This window comes from Anarhichas minor, unplaced genomic scaffold (assembly GCF_050575085.1).
Source record: "Anarhichas minor isolate MPS153535 unplaced genomic scaffold, ASM5057508v1 ptg000042l, whole genome shotgun sequence".
NCBI classification, from domain to species: Eukaryota; Metazoa; Chordata; class Actinopteri; order Perciformes; family Anarhichadidae; genus Anarhichas; species Anarhichas minor.
Window position 1 is genome coordinate 6,506,547 of NW_027466488.1, and position 22,102 is coordinate 6,528,648.

At 40.8% G+C, this 22,102-nt stretch overlaps 2 protein-coding genes across 2 annotated transcripts; both read right to left on the bottom strand.

Annotated features, from left to right (window-relative positions):
- Positions 1-313: 313 nt before the first annotated feature.
- ctsba (cathepsin Ba) lies at positions 314-8,365 on the bottom strand. The gene is made up of 11 exons (XM_076110328.1): positions 8,210-8,365; positions 4,843-4,970; positions 4,681-4,766; positions 4,328-4,442; positions 3,688-3,803; positions 3,073-3,158; positions 2,816-2,962; positions 2,093-2,209; positions 1,827-1,955; positions 1,341-1,422; positions 314-1,070 (listed from the first exon to the last, which is right to left on the bottom strand). Exons 2-10 carry the CDS (start codon positions 4,963-4,965, stop codon positions 1,349-1,351), a joined length of 993 nt encoding a protein of 330 aa, XP_075966443.1. The 5' UTR covers positions 4,966-4,970; positions 8,210-8,365; the 3' UTR covers positions 314-1,070; positions 1,341-1,348.
- Positions 8,366-13,398: 5,033 nt separating this feature from the next.
- On the bottom strand, positions 13,399-20,264 carry xkr5b (XK related 5b). Its single transcript, XM_076109884.1, has 13 exons — positions 20,156-20,264; positions 18,934-19,023; positions 18,581-18,686; positions 18,158-18,324; positions 17,153-17,286; positions 16,946-17,024; positions 16,526-16,695; positions 16,036-16,147; positions 15,447-15,614; positions 15,181-15,371; positions 14,863-14,943; positions 14,431-14,611; positions 13,399-14,090 (listed from the first exon to the last, which is right to left on the bottom strand). Exons 1-13 carry the CDS (start codon positions 20,262-20,264, stop codon positions 13,399-13,401), a joined length of 2,280 nt encoding a protein of 759 aa, XP_075965999.1.
- Between the last annotated feature and the right edge of the window lie 1,838 nt (positions 20,265-22,102).

Here is a 22,102-nt window from a genome sequence, read left to right on the forward strand (position 1 = left end):
AACGACGTTTCTAGATTGGTTTTGCTTACACAACAAAAGCAACATTGGTAACTGCTTTAGGATGAACGTTTGTTGTAAATCAGTCTCTCTTGTTTTGACCTTTTTGGATACAATGTCAGATGCAGTAAAAACCTGCAACGTTTATCAACTACCACTCCTGTAGTTTTTACTCACAGCTACGTATCCATTCATCGGTCACATCTTGACCCACATTTCCTTGGTGAGTTGGTCACATCAAGCATGCAAATCAGTCACATGAGATGCAATTTGATTTAAAATACCAGCATCTGTATTCATGAGTAACAACACAACATTGGGAGCCTCATTGTTTTATTTATTTCAGAACAAAACAGTTATGCGCCGATATTTTTGATCGATACAGGCAGACAATAAAAACATCCCATTATCAACCATATTTTTAAAAAGTAAGTTAAATTTCTCATCCGATACACAAAACTTAAAAACACTAACAGGCACCAATCACAATGGGTACATCCTAACATTATGGAGTGGCATTTGTGGCACTGAAAATGTTGAATAAAAATCAAATATGAAAAGCTGTGTTCATTAAAAATTGGACACATTCGAAGAGTCTCTGTTGTATTAGAGTCTTGTAATTTCTCTCAGTCATAGGCTGTGTTGTCAGTGCCGAAAATGTGACGACATGGGGAACAAATACAGTTCTACAACAGTGACTATATGCTTCAAATCACCTGAGAAAAATGAAATGCACCTAACCGTTTTAAAAACCATTTCCCTCCTGTGCAACTTTGATTAACAATTGCTTTAAGAGATGAAGGAACAAGACCTTGCAATAGCTCATTCACAAAAAGACACATTCAATAAAACAATGCTGATTTGTGCTCAGGCACATACTCTATCTGCTAATAGATGAGGTGAAGGTTGCTCTAGAGTTTGTTTGTCAAAAGAAAACCACATGCAATATGTGTGCAAGGTGATCAGAGGGCTTTATCTAAAAAAAGGACTAAAAGCTGTTAAAAGAGTTTGAGAGGAGGCATTCCGAGTGTGTCGCTCTCTCGTGATTGAGTAATGACGCCGCAGCTCAAAACCTGCAAGAGAGAAACAGACAGTCAGCCACAGACCTCAAGCTACATGCATACGTTTATACTTTTGTTGAGGGTTTCACAAAGACAATAGCTTCTCAGACTTGAAATGGGAGCTACTGGGGTGGTACAGCTGCAGCTATGAGGCTTGTACACAAATACAAAGCCGTGCATTCTCCAGTCAGGTTCATGTCATTGTACCAGTGGCAGCGTTATACTGTAGAGGCACACAGTAAACAAACTTAATATTGCCCTTACATAGGTTTGTTGTCTTACCTTTGAATTTATTTGGGAATCCCCGCCACGACCTCAGACTCAATACCACAGTGATCCGATCCTCGCAGGATCTTAAAGAATCCTGAAGACCAGAAACAGACCACAGGGCAGTTACACACATTGGAAAAAATAAGAGATTTGACCCAACATGAGCAATTGTTATTTGTAAGTAACAAATATGGAGATATTGTACATGTGAGAACATAAGGTATGTGCATTTGTGTCTGATATTTAGAACGGCTGCCAGGTATAAGCATTCAGGAGCAGTGAGCAGTGAACTTGGGGTTCAGTGTCTCGCTGACAGAAGGAGCCGGGGATCAAACCGCTCACCCACCGAGCTACAGCCACCCGACTGTATTACACGGAAGGGATTCTGAATATTCCATTCCCTTCATAAATATAAACAGAAGGGCTACTGTTTATATACTATCGAGACTATCGGTGTATGGATGTTAGTTAAATTATGAAATACGCGTCTCTGCTCACCGTTATCACCCCAATCAGTGTTCCAGGAGTTGGCACAGAGCCAGTAGGGAACACCATCCTCCTCTCCCCAGCCCAGGATCTTGATGGCATGACCACCCAACTCAGACCCAGACACATGCTGATACACACCTGGAAGAAGTCAAGGGACATCATTTTAAAGAATCAATGAGCGTTCACCCTGTTCTCAACAGGTTGCGAGTGTACAAGCACTCAGTATTGCGTGTGTTTGTACTACATTTGTCTGTTAGTGTTGCAGGTGTTCTTACCAGACTTGTACAGCGGAAAGTCTTCATAGACGGTAAAGGCTCCCTCTACTGGGCCATTCTTGCTTATCTCAGCCTGAATCTGCGTCTCATCTGACAGCACGCTGTACGACGATTTACCTGCAACACATTGTGAGTTAGGAACCTGTGCTGAGTGTGTGTGTGTGTGTGTGTGTGTGTGCAAACAGCTGTATTCACCAAGACCAGGGTTAGGCTCATTTTAGGACATAAACATGCTGCTTGTAGGACATACAAGAGTGATTAATGGGACATGACCGGATCCATACAAAATATCCTCATAAAATATCTAATAAATACTATGCATGTGTAAGATTTCAGTCAGTTTAAATGTATACAAATAAATATAAGTATAAGTTTTGACTATTGATTCTAGATTAAATACGACCTATTAATAAATTGTCTGAGTAACCAGAATTTCTTTCTTTACAAAAACATGTTTGTATTTATGCACTATGATCTTACATATTTCATGATAATAAATCATGCTTCAACTGAGTCTGTTTACTACTCAAATAATTTCCATTTTGTTTTTCATGCTGTATTCTTCAACAGAGCCACATCCAATAACATCCAAGCATTACAACATGATATATTGTAGAAACATATTTTCAGAGCAATATACAGTTCAAATATTATTTCATATACTAAATCCTGGTGTGTGTGAAGAGACACAGAGCTAATGTTAGCATGCTTCTCTTTTCTTACCAAAGTGCTTGTCCACTTTGTAGCTGGGTGTGTATCCAGCTTCACACTGTGCGACGCACTTGGGTGTATCTCCACCCTCCCCAGAGCAGGAGGGTCTGCTGCCATTCACATGGTGTTCACAGGGGGGGATGGTGTAGGGCCGACAACCTGTACACACACACACAAAGACACAAAGATCAGGGTTGTATACACCACACACACACACACACACGTACCACTGCGGGAGTCTCACACACACACACACACACAAAACTTACCAATGTGGGAGTCATAGAGACCGCCAGAGACCAGCCCCTCATTGGTCCAGAAGACCCAGGCAGCTGAAGGGTAGCCACCATTACAGCTAAATAGAGAAACGTTTGTTTTTTTTAATCCACCTTTACAAAACAACCACTATGCAGTCCCTGCCTCCAATTTCAAATGCTCACACTGTACAATATTCGGGAGGCACCTGCCTGACTTTTCATCAACCAATACAGATTCTGAATCCTACCTCTTGCAGTTGTACCGTTTCTGCTTTAAAATATGTATACCTCATCACCTGGAATCATCTTGCTGTCACGTTACATTGAGGCCACTGTGTGTCATGTGGATCACTGATGTCATGGCCTGATCCACTTACTAAAGGTCAGTTTTGGCGCAGATACTAATTCTGCGTATTGCATTCCTACACATTATCGGACTTCTATCTTCTCATCGGGTCATTGATGGAGAGCTTGTGTTGAGTTAATTCATTCTCTCCTCCCATTAAATACCCAGCAATTCAAATCTCAAACCATTTGGTACGGATAAGGTATGGTCCACATAAAGCAGGTCACTGCAATCGTCTACTGGAGACATTTGAAGACCGTTCACACATTACTGCCTCTCACCCCATGCCACAGCTCTCGCAGCAGCTCAGCAGATCCTCGGAGGAGATCTCCACGCTGACCTTGGCATTGCTGTGGATACACACTCGGTCAGAGATGGCCTCTGCAGCGCCAAATGCCTGTGGGCAGAAAAACCAAGACATGACACAGACACACTAACACAGTTTGAGGGGAGTTTTTTGTTGTCCGAGTTGAGGGTTAAAAGAAAAAAAAAAAAAAGGTCTTGTTTGTCAGGACATTGTAATTATATATCACAGCACTATACAATAAGGGTGCCATTCTGATGACAATCCATCCAAGGAGAAATCATTAACCCTCACAAACTTCCATCGTCTTGTTCATCACTAATTAATAAATTCTGCAAAGAAGGCAACAAGTACTAGCCAATCAGAGGCAGAGTAGGGCTGGTCTATGAGGAGTGCGGGGGCAGAAAAAATATTTAAATGACCATAAATGATGGGCCGTGTGACTGCCACTGGCTGTGAAAGAGGTCACTTGCCATGCAGATGAGAGGGCACCTCAACATTTAAAAAAAAACCTCTCCTGTACACTTATTGCTGGTGTGCCATTACTTAAGATACGGCCCCAGAAAATCTGAATACAAAATAAAAAACATATTAAATGAGTTGAGTTTTTATCTCACCCAGCAGGATCCACAGGAGCCCTGGTCTCTGATCTCCTTCAGAGTGGGACAGTTGGGCCACTGCTCTCTGGAGTCAAAGTTTTTCGGCAGCTTCAGGTCTCCAGCATATTGAACCCTGCAGAGTAAAACAGTGGTATGGAGTCAAGTATTACTGTGCGCTACTACAGCAGGTGGTGGGGGGGGGGGGGCAGAGTTTTGGTCCATGACACTGAAACCACTGCTTGTGTTTGTACGTACAAATGTACACGGTGCACATATGTCCAGCATAGCAAATACTCACTCTCAATGATATGCAAGCATAATGAAATATTAATCTGAAATTTCGTTTCCTGTGTTTCCCGATCAAGACTCACATGATTGGCAGCTTAGGTCCCTTCAGCATCGTACCGCAGAGTCTCCTGATATAACTGTAGTCGACGTTATGGAAGTTGTGACCAGCCTGCGAGAGAGGAGCGAGATTAAGTCAAATAGAACTAAGAAAGAAAATCAGAAACAACAAAACCCCCGAAACTCACCATCCAAGTAGTGTTGGCCTTATTGATGTAGTTGACCATCTCATTGGACAGTGGTTCGAGGCGGGGTCTGGCCAGGCTCACCGACAAGCTGGCAGCCAACAACAGAAAGGCTGAACGCCACATTTTGCCTGAAAGATACAGAATTAAGAGGACAAGTTTATTTGTTGAACAGATTACATATTGAACTATCTGACAGAGCTAACAGTGTTCATCAGATGGGGAAACCGCGGGGTGGGCACTACGCTTCTGCACCGCCGCCATATGAGAGCAGTGCAGAGCGGTGGTCGTGAGCTACCCAGTGGGGAACACTCACAAGCAAATTGTTGTTTGCTGCTATATCAATGCGCTGAATCCCTGCATTGCACCATTAACTGAAGCGACAACAATGGCTCACAAAAAAAGACTACTGGAAAAACATGCGGTACTTAACCCCAGATGACTGTACATGAAGTAGTCTAGGGTGGAAATCTAATTGAAAACACAGAACAAAAGTGAGAGTGGCTGTATCAGTGGATTCATTGAGCAGTTTATAAAAGCTTTAATGTGGAGAAAGTCTTCCACTTGTAAATAAAAACAAGCCTGAGACAAAGCAATGACATGCCTGAACACACACTTCTGAAACTGGAGCCCTGAAACTCGGCTGATAAAAAGCATTCACAGTTGACTAGACGTTGAGACTCTGGTTGCAGCTACAAGTGGAACGTGCGTAAACAGAGAGCAGAGAAAACCTCTTATCCTCAGTCATGCTCTTCATGGACCTCTCAAGTGGTTAAACGCGCTGCATAAGCAGGCAGCACACGCACAGGAAGCAGTCCTGTGATTTTAACCATTACCCTGGATTCATATCCACATGACTTTTCAAAACTTGAAGTCAAAACTAGACTGCAACTTGTAGTTCCCCAAGCTGCAGAAAACACCCCCCAACTAAGTCAAATGTTCTCTCTCTCTCTCTCTCTCTCTCTCTCTCTCTCTCTCTCTCTCTCTCTCTCTCCTCTCTCTCTCTCTCTCTCTCTCTCTCTCTCTCTCTCTCTCTCTCTCTCTCTCTCTCTCTCTCTCTCTCTCTCTCTCTCTCTCTCTCTCTCTCTCTCTCTCTCTCTCTCTCTCTCTCTCTCTCTCTCGAATGGTACACGTGAGACCAGTTTAATCAGAGGTGAAATGCACTGGCGAGAGTGGATATCAGCTGCAGACATTAGAGATCATAATGTAGCCTATTAAATAGAGGATGGGTGGATTGTGCTCAGTATAAGCCGGATGCTCCAAGTCCAGCAAAATCAATACCAGTGCAGACGCTGTGCTTCTTTAGAATCAGTCTGTTGACAAAACACAACTTTACATGGGCTTCTGCAGGAGCTTAGACTTCTACACAGTCAGTGCATGCAGTGGCACACGGCCACACAGGCCTGTCTTGTTAGTAAGCAGCGCACCTGTTTAGACACGACTATTTCTATTCCAGAGAAAGCAGAAGAGAATCCAATGAAAACACCTCAGGTGTGTCAGAGAGAGAGAGGGGGACAGAAACAATATGAATTCCATTGAAACTGGTTTTTATATCACATGGCTGAGGCCAATGAAGTATCATGAGCAAAAAGTACACAAGGGGAAGTAACATCCAGAACATTCCCCATTGCAGGATGAGATCTCGACATACTCCAACCGCTTGTCTTCCTTTCTTTAAAACAGCTTAGATATGATTTATATCGCTGTGAATCATCTACATGTTGTGCAAGCTGCTAACTGAGTGAAACAGTTGGGCCACAAGAGAAATTTAAATGACAAGACAAGTTTATGGGTTCAGTTATTAGAGAAGTGGTGGAACCACACACGCAGAACACTGCCCTGTAGCTGAAACAATGATTCGGATGTGATTTTGGGGGAAATGAACCTTCAGATCTGCTGATCTGCCCAAAATCAGTCAAATGTCAGTTACTTTCAACACAGTTTTCACAGCAAGACTCACAACGGCTACATTAACCTGCTGAGTCACAGTGTGGCCTTTCTTTGGCAGTACTCTTGCATCTCAAAAATAAGGTGTGGGGGGGGGGGGGGGTGACATTGTTTCCCCTTATGTGGGACGGTTAAGTTCAAGATGGAAATGGGTGAGTCGGTGCCAAAGCCACCTACATCTGGGCTGATTCAGCTGGAGGAGACCTTCAAATTGTGTTCAGCTACTTTGTCTTATTTTTATATTGTTTTTCACATCTAAACTAAACAGGACAATGCTGATGCAAATTAGTATAGGTACCTCTGAAGATAAACTACTGTAGGTAGCACAAAGCATTATTCTGTAATGTTCCTTCTCTTATAAAATGAATTTCTGTGTCTCCAGGAGAAAGAATTGGATCAATGGTAAACATGCTGTAGTACAGAATGTCTTAAACATGTTACAACAGGTAAAACAAACACACACACACACACACACACACATAGAGATCAACAAGTCACATCATCTGATAGATCTGGTTGGTTTGTTCTCTGTCTACTGAGTGAAACAACTCATTTCCTTATTCCTGTCACAATGCTGAGGACCTGCTGACAGGAAGGGGGCCGATGCAGATTTACACAATAAAAAGGTCCATATCAGTTCTGTGGTTGGAATTGATTTTTTAACAGTCTGGGCTGGAAATTGTGCCGTAATTATTAATAATACATCAATTTTATATAGTGCTTTTCAAAATACCCAAAGACGCTTTACAGGGCAGAGACAAACAGAACAAACAAACAAAAAAAAAAAATAGTTAAGTCTATGGTCATTTTACACAAAGACCAATATATTCCTGTCAATCCAGCTTTACTTCATCCCCCTGGTGTGATCGTCTGCTGTGTTACCGACATGTTCACAGCTGTGTTACCGACATGTTCACAGCTGTGTTACCGACTTGTTCACAGCTGTGTTACCGACATGTTCACAGCTGTGTTACCGACATGTTTACATCTGTAAGCAAGTCTCAGCCTCTCTTTTGTCTAGTTAAAGCAGAGGACAGAATGGCTGCCTCCAGCTCTCATAACAACCTAGTTTCACTTTCCATTTCCATGTTGCATCAATGTGCTTGGCGGTTCAGGATTAAGTTTCATGCTCATTTTAATAACTTCTGGTTTTAAGTTATTTTCTTAAAGTGTATCTTATCACCTCTGACCATGAAGCCTAAAATAGGTCAGGCAGCAACAACCACTATTTGAGCTATGAAAACAAACTGGACTTAAACTGCTTTTAGAGTATCAAATGAGTCACTCAGTGAATATACCGTTTAATGTATTCTCTTCTAGTTTAAGTAAGTGAAACATATTTAGCTAAGCTAACGTTAGCTGTTGACAGCTAACTGTCAGTGTAAACAATCTTTAACTTAACTGATGTCTATAGATCGTTTACCTGGAGCTCGTTCGTCAGCTGTAGGTGAACTTCAAATCGTCAGCTCCTGGTTCTGTCTATCTGTCTGTCTGTGGTCAACAAACCTGTGATTCAGAAACGCTCCTCCTCTTCGTTTATCCATCGGACCACGTGAGCCGGTCACATGCATGCAGCTCATGTGACCGAAACCCCCAACCTCGCGCTTCCTTTTCTGTTCCCGTCTGTGGGTGTGTTGGTTTGTACGATCAGGGGCGTTTTCTCTACAGACACATGTTGATCGGAATCTAGATATAACCGGAAAAAACACACGTGACGACGAGAGAGTTTGATGCAGTAGATGTGCACTACTTCCCGCTGACCGCTAGGTGGTGCTGAAACTCACCCTGTCGGACAACCTTCACCATCAATGCTCAAATATCTATTGAAAACAAAAATGTTTTGATTTTTTTTGTATGGAAATTGTACAATCTATGTATTTGCTTTTATTATTTACTTCTCCCCCATTACTATTATTATTTTAACCTTTATTTTTCATTATTACCATTGAAATGGACGTTTGATATAATGGTGTATTTAATTCAATTCAATCCAATTTATTTTGTATAGCCCAAAATCACAAATCACAAATGCGCCTCAGAAGGCTTTACAGTCTGTACACATGCGACATCCTCTGTCCCGGGACCCTCACATCGGAACAGGAAAAACGTAAATTTAATGGGAAGAAAAAAAGGAAGAAACCTTAAGGAGAGCAGCAGAGGAGGGATCCCTCTATCAGGATGGACAGAAGTGCAACAGATGTCATGTGTACAGATTGAACAACATAATAGAGTTACAACACATTCAATGCATATGATATAAATTATTCATATAATGAGAGCAGAATATTGATGGAAAAATTTCAACATTTGAGTGTAGCTGTCATGGATAGAAGAGACAGCAAACCTCCGGTACAGTTTCTACCAGTTGACAACATTGAAATGGAAGCTGAGGAATCTGGATATCTCACTACAATTCTACAAAAGATCACTGATAACATAAAATCACATTCTAGGTGTGAATAGTTTGCTACTGTCAGTATAAAGTGCTTCATATTTGTTTCTGCGCTATAATGTCTTTCAAGTAACTCAACTCAGGCCCTAAGGTCACTTGTTATTTATCTGATTGGGACATCTGCTAAGAGGAAGTTCTAATAATATTTTCTGACATAAAGTAATGACTAGAGATCATGACATGAAGCATAATGCTCAGGACCTTTTTCACGATGCTTGCCAGTAATGTATGTGTATGTTGGTATTTTACCACATTTAGTTTAGCTGTGACCTTTTTTTTTAGAAATAACTTGTGATTTGTAACTGATGGTGACAACAACTTTTTTTTGGGGTGTTCAAGCTGTATCTCGCTGTGGATCACTGACCACAGAGAACATACTGATCGTTCGGCAGCTTTCTCTTCCTTTTATGTGTCTGTCATCTGACTTTCAAAATGATGAATAGGGAAAAATACTGTAAGAACAGCACACAAACTGTATTCATTGTTTTACCAAGAAAGTTGCATAAGAGCAGATCCTCATTTTGAAGTATGAGGGACCAACAACACTTTCTTATTTAACCAGGCAAACTAACCAAAATCACATTGTTGTTTAAATTAAATTAAACTATTATTTAACTTAATGAAGTGGACTGTGTGGCATTTGGTTTGTGGAAATGTGCATATAAAACATCCCTGCTTGGTAATATTGCAATATATACTACATTACTCTGTTGTCTCTCTTCTCTATTCTGCATAAATCCCTTTTTGTTTGTATATTTATATAGTTTTACTAATATTGCACATATAGGTTTAAAGCTTATAACCTTTAATTATTTTTAGTTTGTGATTAACATTTGTTTGGTTTTTCTATTTTTCCTATTGTGAGTGTATTTGTTGCTCTGGGTGGTGAGCTGCTGAATACATTTTCCTTGCAGCGATGAATAAAGTTGTATTGGATTGATTGAATTAAAGCACAATATCAACCATGATAATAATAATAATAATAGCATTAAGGTGATTTCTGCTTTATTACATGATCTTGTTTCAAGATTAGAACCTTCAATATTACCAGCTAGCATTATGCTAGCGGGTAACATGCTAGCTATTTAATATTGAAATTGGTAATAAGCCCCAGAACCCTCATCCAGCCCTGTGATAATGTAAACAACATTATGTTAATTTCAATGGAGAACTAGCCTAAATTAAATATACTCAATTTACAGTGTATTTATTACTGTAATGTTTACACTGTTATTATGCATTTCCATTTGTCTAAAGCGCACAACAATGTTAAAAGATAACTGACTGTAAATGAATAAGGATGATCAATACAACACAACACAGCACTCTGATCTTTGATCATGACTAATGATTTTATTTTGTCACATTAATAGCACAGTAATTGACTCACTATCACCAACCACAGTTGCTCTGTGGAGATCCTTGCAGAGACAAGGTGATGCATGTTGATAAATGGAGGCCGTCTTGACTAAGTGACATTACACTCGATCAGCAAACTAATGTCTGTCTCTCAATGAAAACTCAATGAAATCTCTCTAAACAATTCCACATGAGAAACCTCCGCACAAAACCTTGACTACTGCACCGTAGCTGTTCACACATTTCATAACAGTAAATGTGACCAGATAAAGAAAAGGAAATACAAAAGTGAAGATTATCAGGTACACAAAGCAAAGCATATTGTTCTACACACCTATTAAGACAAGCATGGCAGCTGAAACTGTCTCTCTCTACGAGGCAAAGCGCTGATTCATGACGATCAAGCCAAGGCATCGTTTGCAGTCTAAAGCGTGTGCGTAGATCTTTTCTAATCAGTGCACTCATATACATTTCATTAGCTGGCTTTTTGCTTTTGCGTTCACATACATTCTAGCACGTGTGTTTACTATTGTAATGTGTGAGTAGTTACAGTGAGTTTTCTTTCTCTGAAGGAATAGATACAATTCTCTGGATGAACGAGTAACATGCAGTGACTCTTGACTTTATCTATCAGCGGGTATGTGGAGAACAGTTTGACACAGTTTGATGGAGCATGTTTTTCTCTGTACTTTGTTCCATAAACCCCGATTTATATTCTCAAAAAGCTGAATGTGTTTTATCACCAAACATTTAACTGGACGTTTCAGACATAGACCTGACTTTATACGTATATTTCTTTAGAAAGAAAGAAAGTAAAATAACATAGCATAGACAAATAAACATGGAAGACTGGTATTGTTAATTCTATGATTACAATCAGATTTCACGTAATGAAATAAATAATATTCATAATATTTCATAATACTGGCATTGACCAAACTCATAGCAGCACATTATACCCGGGATTTACCTTTATGCAACATTTCTGTTATGGTTTCCCTCCTTCTGGTATAGGAAAAACGTTTCATACAGTTAAATAAAAGAGTTTTCAGTCATACAGTAAGCAATTACATGTTCTCACTGAGACATAAGAAGATAATAAAATTAGTTTTGTCACTTGGATTTTCAGTTTTGCTGAGGTAGGAGGTTCAACTAAAGAATAGGTGGAAGGACGAAGCATATTTGTGAGTATGGCAGGTTTTACAAGACAATACCAAAGACATTTTAAGTTATTAACTATTCATTTGAGACTATGTCCAAATTAGATTGTGCGCTCCTCAATAAAACCAACGTGAGTAAACGCCAACAATCCAGAATAATGCTAATGCTAATTATTAGAGTAGCAGACAAGAATGGCAAATTTAACAATCACTTTTGGGAACACACAAATTAAAAAATTAAATATGATGTTAAGAGGTGTTCAAAGTTACCTCCTCTCTGTTAGAGACAAGAACAGACACTCAGTTATGTCCAGCGCAATTTCTCTGTTTGCTGTATTTCATCTTTTCTGCGTCACTAAAATGACCCGTTTAATTTAGTCCCTTATATGCAATTTCTTGGAAAGGGCCAAATGGGGTAAATGTCTAAAATTATAGAAACATTGTTACTTATTTAGCGATGTAAAGCATTTCTGCAGGTCATAGTTAAAATGTATATCTGATCATTAAAGTAGACAAATGAAATGAAATGCTTGTAACAATAGAAACATCTTCTGATCTTCCTTGACATATTCTTATGTTATAATCATAGTGTAGTCTAAAGATTATCATGCTACTTTAGCTGCACCTTTTCTGCCGTTTGTCATTTGCTTATGTGATAGTTTCTTGAAAATAGACATCAACTAAAATCTGACTATTTTACAGATTGTAAATAGGAGCTCTGTTTCTTTGTACGTGTCAGTAATGTTTGTAATGTAATGTAATGTGACACCTGGAGGCGATGTTCAACCTTATCTAAAGGTTTTGTAAAAATAAAAGAATAATACGCTTTTGCAAGCCTAATAACATCAATGCATGCTTGTACTTGCATTAAGTCTTCATTATTTATACATTTCAGTGTGTTAGTTGTTTGTAAACTGGTTTAATTACCCGGTTGATTTTGACAATTCTTCGCCTTGATTCACATGATTGTTAACGCTTTGTGATTCAATCACAGCTCACGATTCCAATAGGTTTTCTGTGGTTAGTTTTGTTAAGGGTTAATCTGAACGAATGGAAGTGATGCACCAGATTCATTAGCACCTGTGAATTTGTAACTGTATTTTCTTTAGATGAGTAACCAAGATGCAATCTTCTGTAAATATTGATCTATAGTGTATAGAGTTTTTTTTTTATCAGACAGTTGTAAAGAACTGAAAAAATCCTCCCTGTCCCCCTATTTAGACTGATCGATTCCCCGGTACATGTACGTACAATTTTGTCACTTCTAACTTCTCTGGTGACCCATCTGTGACTTTCTTACCATACACACTGCTAAATGAGTTGATAAGAATGAACAGCAAGGTCAGAAATGATTAAGGATTGGGCCAATGCCCCTGCAGTGGTTGGCGAGTGTGCTACCTATGCTTCCTAACTTTCTGCAAATGTAACCCTTGTATCTGCATGTCAGGGAAAAACTAAAATATTAATTTACGTTGTGTCTCCTTCCATGACTGATTCAACTGAGCTGAAAGGGCCCATTATCTCCCCACCAAGCCTTCCCCAAATTAGTTAATACATTGATTCACATAAATCCTTAACCGCTAAACTAAAAAAGACATCACTGGCCACCCAGTTGTTCTTCCCCTTTACCCCCCATCCTCCTTATACCATCCTCTCTCTGCTGTCCACAAGCTGGACTATCTGTTTGCGAGCGTGGGAGATGACTGGAGTGAGTGGAATGATTTGAGTACCGGGTGTGGTAGCACCAGGAGTAGAAGCACCAAGAGTGTAAGCACCAGGAGTTGAAGCAACGGGTGTGGACGCATCAGGAGTTGAAGCAGCAGATGTTGAAGCTCCAGGCGTAGAAGCAGCAGAGGTCGACGCACCAGGGGTCCCACCTGGAGTGGGGCCTGGTGTTGTACCAGGAGTGGCAGGGGTGATGACAATAGGGGACGGACCTGGACTTTCTGACCTAGCTCGAGGCTCCAGGCGTGGGGTGGATGTGATAAAGCGAGCCTCTCTGATCCGGTAGGGACTTCTGTAGGTGGAGATAGGCGACAACTCGGAGCCCCAGCCAAGATAGCTCCCACTGGAGGGAGAATGTGCATCCGCGCTGAAGTAAAGTGTAGTGCTGGACTCTCCAGGGAGTGAGGGTTTTTTCTCCGGGGAACCAATCACGAGAGGGGAACGCCGTTCAGGTGACCAGACGGGAGTCTTGATGTCCAGGGAACATACGGAGGACGAGGCTTCGGTCAGGGACAGAGCGCTGCTATCGATGTGGGGGAGGCTGTCTGGTTGCAGTGGAGATGAAGGTGTTGGTGAGCAGTAAGCAGCACTCTGAAATTCATCATCCCCTTTGAAAATAAAATGAAAAGGTAAAGTGTGTTTAAAACAGAACACATCTCCTATAGGCAATACCATCCTTGAGGTACTACTACAAAGGATTTGTATTATAAAATTCAAGGGCAAAAAATAAATGAGCTTGAATGCTTACCAATAATCCACACTTAGTTTCCTTTAGCAAAGATTGAATGTATCAACATCTATGCCACTCGTAGTAACATTTCATAGTTAAGATTAAAAGATTAGTTAAAGTAGTAAGGGTAGGTATTAACATTGTAACAAAGCACTTCCATGGTCACTGAGATTTGAGTGTGCGCACCAGCAGGGTTCAGTGTTTATCAGGAATCCAACCTTTTTCTGATGGTGGGGCGCTGGACACTTCTTCTGCGCTCTCTTCAAAAATGACCTCGTGGACCGGGATGATCTCTGGAAAAGTTCTCATATCCTGGATTGTTGTGGGTGGAGCTTTTCTAACTGGTCTGGCTATGACACAGGAGGGAGCTGGCTTTGGTGGCTGGACCACCTCTCTCGCCTGGGGACGAGACAGACAGCTGAGCCTCAGACGGCAGAAAGACAAACTAAAACTTAAGTAATCATATTAGCGTCTTTTTAAAAATAGTCTAATGGCAAAAAGTTTTTGTTTGTAGAACAATGTGCCAAACGCTGTGAAAATGTGTGCAGTCCATGTGTTGCTTTTAGCTCATCTGTCTCCATTTTAAAATCCTACACATAGTGGCTTCAAGTATACATCTACTGTTGTCCTAGTTCATATAAAGATCTTGCCTGTGGAGCCTGGGTCACCTGTGGTGGAGCTGGTTGAGGAGCAGGTAGTAAGATCTGGGTAACCTGCTGAATAAGGGGACCCTGACAAATCACAGCATAAATAAGAAGCAGAAACCCTTTTAAATATATATAATAACATCACACTTTAGGCTGCATGCAAGGAAAGACAGGTTTAGCAAGTATACATTCAATCTCTCCCCTGAAACTAATAGTAATGCAACCACTCCTTTTTTTTAAAAGATCAAGTTGCAGGAAGTCTCACTACTAAAACCAATAGCTCTTCTAAGCAGGACATTCAACAACAAGAATGCAACAAACCCGAGGAACATGAGGTTCATCAGGGGAGTGAACTTCTTCAGACAGACCCATCAGTCCGGCCAGTCCCCCCTCACCATATGCCGACCAGATGTTTGTTACATCCCCCGTCTTCATGGCCAAGCGAATCAGCAGCCAGTGGTGATGTTTCCATCCCTCCCATTGGATAGGGAGATCCATGAGGGTCCCACCTCCTGATAAGATTAACAACCAAAGTCTTTATGATGAACAGAAAGACAGACAGACAGATAGACAGATCTTTAACAAACCGGACAGTGTAGCATGGTGATAGAAAGTGGATGTAACTTTCTCCTCCAATGACAGAGTTGATCCACGCTCTGTGCAGGCACCACTTATCCCCCTGTGGCGAATACTCTGGAAAATCTCAAAGGATTTAGGGTGGAGGAAACGATAGTACAGCACCAACGCTATCACTCCTAGAGAGAGAGAGGGACAAGTAAATAGAAAAACAGGGAGGGCTTTTAATGGAGGCGTGCAAGAGTGTGTACAAGTTATTAGAACTCTAAAGAAAAGAACAGTTTTTAGCTATTTAGCATTGGATGGGCTTATTACAGTCCTGTTACAGCCACAGACATTTGATTTATTGATCAGGTTGATTTGTTGAAATTATCTTTACATCCTGTCAGGATGTAAAAAGAATTTCAACAAACATAGCAACAAATGTTTCTTAAATACATTACTAACCATAGCTTTAACATCAGCATGTTAGCATCATCAGTGTGAGCATGTTAGCAAGCCCACATTAGCCTTTAGCTCAAAGCCCAGCTGTGTACAGCCTCGCAGAGCTGCTAAGCATGTCTGTCGACTCTTGTCATACAGAGTAGTTGTGTGTCTCACCAATGAGGAAGCTAGAGAAGACTGCAGCTGGGATTCCCACAGTGTCCCAGGACACCATTGTAAACAACCACGAGGAGGCCAGAAGAAGAAAAGCGTTCTCTAAGAACATGGCCTGAAGAGGAATGAACAGAAAGAGAGGAAGGTGGTTCAATTATTCCACATCACATTTAACTTTTGCCGTTTTTTATTCAGCTTATCTGACTGTTATTCAACTAATGTGTTTGAGACACTTTCATGCAATATACATGTTTTCAGCACTTGGACTGGCTCATAAATTAACTCATGGCTGTAATGTGACTCATAGTTTCTCAAATTTACATTTTCTAAAATAAAATTTATTTGCAGATTGGGATTTTTCTCCAATGAAATTCAAAGGATAGACTGTATTTATATTAAATCATCATTTTTAGTTTTTTCCAAAATAATGTTTTCTTTTAAAGTCTTAAATGTTGCGTGAACAGACCACAAACACACACACACACACACATACCAGGTAGAACCCAGCCATGCGGTATCTGGATTGACCGTACTTCACATTGAGGAAAAAGAAGATGTGAATGGCTCCCAGAACAAAGTTGAAGAGTCTCCATCGACTAGTTGAACGTATGATGTCGGTCTGCTGTGACACCATCCAGAAAGTTGTACCCAGCCAGTGCACACCTGACACACACACACACACACACAACCAATAAAATATTAAACTATCAATATATAAACACACTGTTACAGACAACCTGAGCAGATGAGGTGAACCACAACAGGGTGTCACCACTCACCTAACAATAATTAGATGTATTTTGCTGAAAAAAAAACCCACACCACCCACATCCTTCCCCAGCAGAATATTAAATGTTTGTCAGGTTCAAAAAATATGAGGTTGGGGATGAAGACTAGGCCCTACCAGACTTACCAATGACTCCCAGGATCCACTGTTTGAAGATACGTGTGAAGAGCATGAGAACAGCAAATCGAGATCCCAACATACTGACCTGCAGACAGAGAAAATATGCCTGTCACACAAACAAAGCCCAACATGTTCATATAAATATGCCCCCCATTAAATTGAGACCGTTGTATGTGCATATTGGCTGTTGGAAGGTTGTGTAAATATGCCCACCCTCCACAGAAGTCGACAGAGAATGGCAGCGGGGGTCATTTGTATGTGTCCTGGTCTGATGAGTGAACAGGCTCTGGCGTAGAGGACCAAGGCCCAGGCCAGAGATAACAAACACACCACGAAGCACACTGAGGCTGGAAGGCAGAGGAGGGAGGAAGAAGGCGGAGAGGAGAAGAAATGTGAGTACTTTGATACATTGTAATGCTATACTGTCCATCAGATGAAAGTCTGCTGCATACAAACACTGGAAATAGATGGTAGAGAAATTGGTTCAATTTAAAGCTGAACTACTTTTTGGCCACTTGCAGGCAACAGAACAATCTGAAAACAAAACATCTGACTTATTATTGCCTATAAAGTTGTTATGGTAAACGTGTAACACAAAAATATTGTGTTATTTGATTTCCTCCATAACACACAGCCCTAACATTAGCATTCATTAGGAGCCATGTTTCTGGTCACCGGACAAATGTGAGTGCAATATTCACTCTGTTTCAGCTCCGTTTTAGTCTCTATCACCTCCTGAGGGAAATATCTGGCATTATGTTCATCAGATAGTCGTTCACTTTATCTGGTGTGTGAGGACCACAACGGGACATTTTTCAAGCAATAAAAGTGAACAATTAGCTGAAACTCTCTACAGACTCTGTAACGTTTAGGGGAGCCGCAGGTTTAGGTAACAATTCTCTGTACGTTCATCACTACGAGCAACCCCTTTCACATTGTGTTCACATTGTTCTTTTAGAAATAATAATATAAATTATATCTGCTTTAAATATATTTTGTTATCATTAGGTTATGCAGGTCTCTCATGGAGTTGTCTGCAACTATGGTCTATTGGGCCACAGTTTATTATTATTATCTGTTTGAGTTACCCTTAAATGAAAATGTAGAAACACACACTGTACATACTTTCACTAGCCATAAACACAACATTATACGTGCTACTTTAGACCTTATCACCCTTGCACACATGCTTTCTACATCTATTCAGAGTCTCCGTACCTGGAGATTTGATTCCTATATCAGTGCAGATGAGCACATAGGTCTGCAGCAGCGTCTGAGGGAGGGTGACCACCAAGGCCTCAAACAGACGTAAGGCAGATGCATCCGCCTGCTGCATGATCTCACAGTACACTTCCGCGTCTGGCAGACACATGCACTCCCACAGCCTGTGGAGGCCAGAGATGGTTGAGGGTAAAAGAAACAGATAGAAAAAGGAAATGCTCACATACACATCAGTATATACATGATTCTCATCATAACCATCATAATCAAACATAGACAAATGTTAAGTTTGTCTAAATATCATTTTAAACTGTCCTTGTTTAATTCGTTTTCAAGATAGCACCGGCATTATTGTTAATTTACACACACACGCACACACACACACACACATAAAGACGCACATGCACGAGGTTGGGCCACCTTTTGAAGATACCCAGGTGCAGTATGTGCGTCCAGGTGAGAGAATTCCTGCGGATGCGTCCATCTGACAGGTACCACAGATAACTGAGCCACTGAGGACCCCAACCTTTGAAACATAGAATGAAACAAATATTAATAAAATATGTATCTGTCATCAATTCATCCAACATCCATCCATCTATCTATTACCAACCCTCCATACACTGTCTGGTCTATTACTTCTACGTTCACAATCAATGACATATCATACTGGTAAGCAGAATCTAACATCTCTTGTTATTCTATCTGTCTCTGTAATATTTATGTTGTAAACATAGATTGGCATGCTGTTGTTGTTGTTGTTGTTATCTCACCTGGCAGCAGGAACAACGCAGTGAAGCCAGCAAGATGGGCATAGCAGTAATTGTGACCCACCCACAGATAGTACACAAAGCAATAGATCACTGGGGAGAGAGGGGAGGGAAAACACATGTATACTCAGTCCAAAAACACAAAGAAAGGCTTATGGTAAATCACAAAGTGCATATTTGGACAAACCTCACCTGCACACATAATTGCAGGACCATGAAACAGATGAGATTCACAATCTCTTATCTCATCTCTTACTGTATTATTGTAACTTATTATTTACACTTAGAACCATGTGTGTAATTGTCAATAACAAACTGGCAGTTTTTTGTATAATGCGGCTTTTGTTGCAGTGCTCAGCATAGCAAGTGTTTACAGTAGCAAAACAACATTTAATCTGTCTGTCAGATCATAGAGCTTTGTATTTTATGAGTGCCCACTCGTTTATATATGACCTCTAATAACTTGTAACCCATCGAAGGTGTATTTATAAGAAAGTGCTGTATCTGATCCCACATACAGACTCCTCTCCACATCACACTGGCCTGGCTGAGCTCTGCAGCTCTGAATGCCTCTGTAATCTGAACCGTTTTAGATGCCAAGCAGGCGGGCTGTCCGGGCAGACTAGGCCCCATCATGGGGTACGCCCATCCCCTCGTCCATTCATGTACCTCCAAAAAAAAAGGGCGCTGAAATATGACAACATGGCCCCGCTTTGTTTTTATTGAGGAGAGATCTAGAAGCTGAAATGACACCGCCCTTTAACTCTGGAAAACTCCGGCATGAGTCTGCAGTTTTGCTGCATAGGCTGCGAGGTCATAACATGCAGCGTATAAAAAAAGGGGAGAGGCGCACTGGTGCTGACTGCAGACTCTGGCTCCATTATTAATGACAACAAGAGACAAACGTCCAACTTTGTATGTTGGATTTTTACAGTAAATAGAACAACATGCCATCCCAAATTCTCTGTCTCATCCACAATATGCGAGCATCTCTCTCAGCTGTAGCCCTCACATGGCCAAAAAGGCACGCACGCGCACGCCAATAAAGTCAAATAAAACACAACAGGGTTGCGTGTGGGCACATGTCACCAAATTACAATCAACCAGCACACTGTAAATTATACTGCACTCGGTATTATTAATTTTGCGCAGGGCGTGTGTAATACGTGTGTGTGTGTGTGTGTGTTTCATGAGCGGGCGTGTGTATGTCCCAGGTAAGACTCACGCGCCGTCCTCTCTGCAATGATGAGAAATGCGGTAAAGGCGAAGACGCAAACTTGGCAGCACGGAATGCAGGCGCCTCCGTGGCTCGGAGTCGCTGAGTAGTCTCTCATTGCGGATTGAGAACCTGAACTCTCAGATTTACGGAGATGACGGCGTGTCAGTCTGTTGAAGGCCGGTTCTGGTCCCGGTCGGGAGTCGGTCCGGCAACAGCAGCCTGTTCTCTCCGCTGCGTGTCCCAACGTCACCGCCCGTCCCGTTAAAGAGATAGCACTGGTGGTGGAGGGAGGACAGAGCCAGACAAGGCTATATTGTTTACATTAATTCAATATTATCAGCTTGGTCATAGCTACTTACACGTACTTATGACTCACACCACAGTGTGGTTTGTATTAGTGTCTTATTACAGTAATCATGGATATTCTGGGCTATATTGATTTAGCCACACCCTGTACATGTAGAAGAACAAAATGGGCCAAAATACGACTTTCACTTAATTAAAGTAATAGGAAATATATTTTATTAAGATGCTCACAAGTATGAATTAGAGAGACTATAAACTCAATTTAGGACCAAAAATAAATCTCCATATTAGACATGAAAAGCAATCATTGCTTTTTCATGAATCTAAATCAATTTGTCTACAATCTGTCATTTTATTTAGTGGACATGTCACCTTGTTAACATTATAGGGCAGGAGGAATATGTTTTCTGCACTCTGCAGAACTGTGTTGAACTATATGTAAAACCCTGAAGATTAAAGTGACCAAACTGATTTTTGAAGGAAAATATGGGAGTTCATAGATTAAAAAAATAAAGCAACAGTGCTGAGCTTTCACTTATTCTTGATGAGGAATTACTGACAACAATGTGGATGATGGCGGTGCATATGATGATTTATTTTGGTTTAATTAATGACTGAGTCAGAGCAGCCATATCCATATATCATATATGCTACTGAGCCTCACAAATATTAGTATGACTTGACATTATTGCTTTTATTTTGTATTCACTTGTTCATTGAGTCATTTTAATTGTAATTATGTGATTGCAATTTATTTATGACTTTATTTTGACTATGCTCTTTTCCATTTGGGATTTACCATTTGGCTTTTCAAGCTCTGTTTATATACTGAGCTGTGGCTGGAGGGGCACATTATGAACACCAGGGGGAGTCTGACTCCAATAATTCTCACAGAATAAAAATGATAGAGGTAACACGGGTCTTTATCCATTACCCCAAACATGGCTGGCCTTGTGTCCAACCAACACAAATGGTCATGTTTGTGTGTGGAAAGGTGAGCACTCTTAACTGTGACTGGTTGGTAAGGGCATCTGCATTGTGTTGATATTGTACACCTCCGACCTTCACTACACATCTTGTTATTTGCTCAGGTTATAATTGGTAAGATTTAATATTCATTTCAATGCTGTCAACAAGATCATTCCCTGGACATATCTCTTCTGGGCGCTCACCACAGTCCATAATACCTCCTAAAAGCGGATGACACACATGTACGACATTCCCAAAGACATTTAAAAACTGTTGAAGAAATGTGAGCCACAATATTTCATTTTAATACGGGACTTTACTCAATACAGTACAGAAAACTGCTTCCATAAATTCCTGGAATGAAAGTTTATACTTTTTTGGAACACATTATCACATAAACCAAAGGATGAGAGGCAGCATGACCCTCTCAAACATGATGACCTGCTGTACTTGTGCAACAACACATGTACCTGATAACCCTCCAGCAGACAGATGCAACTAACAGACTTTGCAGGTTATACCTTGCATATTTTATCAACCACCACAGCTATTTAGTGTCCTTCCTATAAGTATTCTTTTCATCTGGGGATGCAGAGATACAGCAGTAGAAGCACCAGTATGTGTAAATGTATCTTGGCACTGTCGCCATGTTGAGAGCCGTGTAGAGGCAATAGAAAT

Bases quoted from the DNA above. Each gene is read 5' to 3' on its own strand.
- ctsba (XM_076110328.1), bottom strand. From the start codon at position 4,965: ATGTGGCGTTCAGCCTTTCTGTTGTTGGCTGCCAGCTTGTCGGTGAGC. The intron at 2,210-2,815 runs GTAAGAAAAGAG...AATGTGTTGCAG, and splicing joins CAAAGTGGACAAGCACTTTG to GTAAATCGTCGTACAGCGTG. The intron at 1,956-2,092 runs GTAAGAACACCT...GACTTCTTCCAG, and splicing joins CTTTCCGCTGTACAAGTCTG to GTGTGTATCAGCATGTGTCT.
- xkr5b (XM_076109884.1), bottom strand. From the start codon at position 20,264: ATGAGAGACTACTCAGCGACTCCGAGCCACGGAGGCGCCTGCATTCCG. The intron at 19,024-20,155 runs GTGAGTCTTACC...CTCTCTCCCCAG, and splicing joins CATTGCAGAGAGGACGGCGC to TGATCTATTGCTTTGTGTAC. The intron at 18,687-18,933 runs GTGAGATAACAA...TATGTTTCAAAG, and splicing joins TGCGTTGTTCCTGCTGCCAG to GTTGGGGTCCTCAGTGGCTC.